This window comes from Trichinella spiralis, assembly GCF_000181795.1.
Source record: "Trichinella spiralis strain ISS 195 chromosome Unknown Scfld5037, whole genome shotgun sequence".
In the NCBI taxonomy this organism is placed as follows: Eukaryota; Metazoa; Nematoda; class Enoplea; order Trichinellida; family Trichinellidae; genus Trichinella; species Trichinella spiralis.
Genome location: NW_003531976.1, coordinates 1 through 851, shown reverse-complemented (window position 1 = coordinate 851; position 851 = coordinate 1). Strand labels below are relative to the sequence as shown.

The 851-nt window shown below is 37.1% G+C and overlaps 1 protein-coding gene across 1 annotated transcript; it reads left to right on the top strand.

The window, feature by feature from the left end:
* Positions 1-31: 31 nt before the first annotated feature.
* On the top strand, positions 32-669 carry Tsp_15658 (conserved hypothetical protein; the record flags this gene model as incomplete). The annotated part of the gene is made up of 2 exons (XM_003366996.1): positions 32-406; positions 595-669. Coding segments are annotated over 2 exons (450 nt in total), but the record flags the coding sequence as incomplete, so codon positions are not given.
* Between the last annotated feature and the right edge of the window lie 182 nt (positions 670-851).

Here is an 851-nt window from a genome sequence, read left to right as displayed (position 1 = left end):
CGTAACTATGTATTGATATTTCAACCCAAAGGAAGGTTATGTTGTCAGTGTTGGTTCTCCTGATCCTCATGGAGATCTTCAATCAAGTGCACAACAATTCAGGGCGCAACGTATTTTAAATTTTCCATTTGAGCAACATCCAGTTGGAATTTTGAAAACTCCACAACCTATCGTGTACAGTGATTCAGTTAAACCTATGTGCATAGCAGAGGCTCCGTTACCAGATGAGCACGTATGCATACTGGGAGTTGTAACAAAAGGAGGTTTAATGACATTGCGTCATGTGCAAATGTTATATGAAAGTGATTGTCAAGAACTTGCGCAAGGCTTGAGTTCATACTTGTGTGCAAAAGTGAAAGAAATTGATGCAGAAGTAGGTGAAACTTTTGGCCTGGACCCATCATTGGTAAGATGATGAAAGAATCCAAATTTATTTGCCCTATTTCATATTTACCTCTAGGATATATATCCATTTTGTTGCTCCACTTGAATTTGATATTAATGGGCGTACAATCTGGAAGTGTAAGTATTTTGTAAAATTGTATTTAACACTTGGGTTGTTGACATCAAATAAAATAAAATTTATTTTCATAGTTGGAAACACCCACTCTTTCTGTTTTAACCAATGAGCATCCAACATGGGTCCTGTTTTATGGGATTTTGCAATGAAACGCATATGATGTGACAAGATCCTGAAAAGTCCCTATTTTTGTTTTTCCTGAATGTATCAAGTGGATTTTGAAAGCTAATAAAGCCGCCTTAGTGGACGTCCCCGTTATTCCAGAAATGGGGGTGGCAATCCCATGTTTGGGCTAATCCGGAAACCTAAAACCTTTTTCTTTTTATTTTTT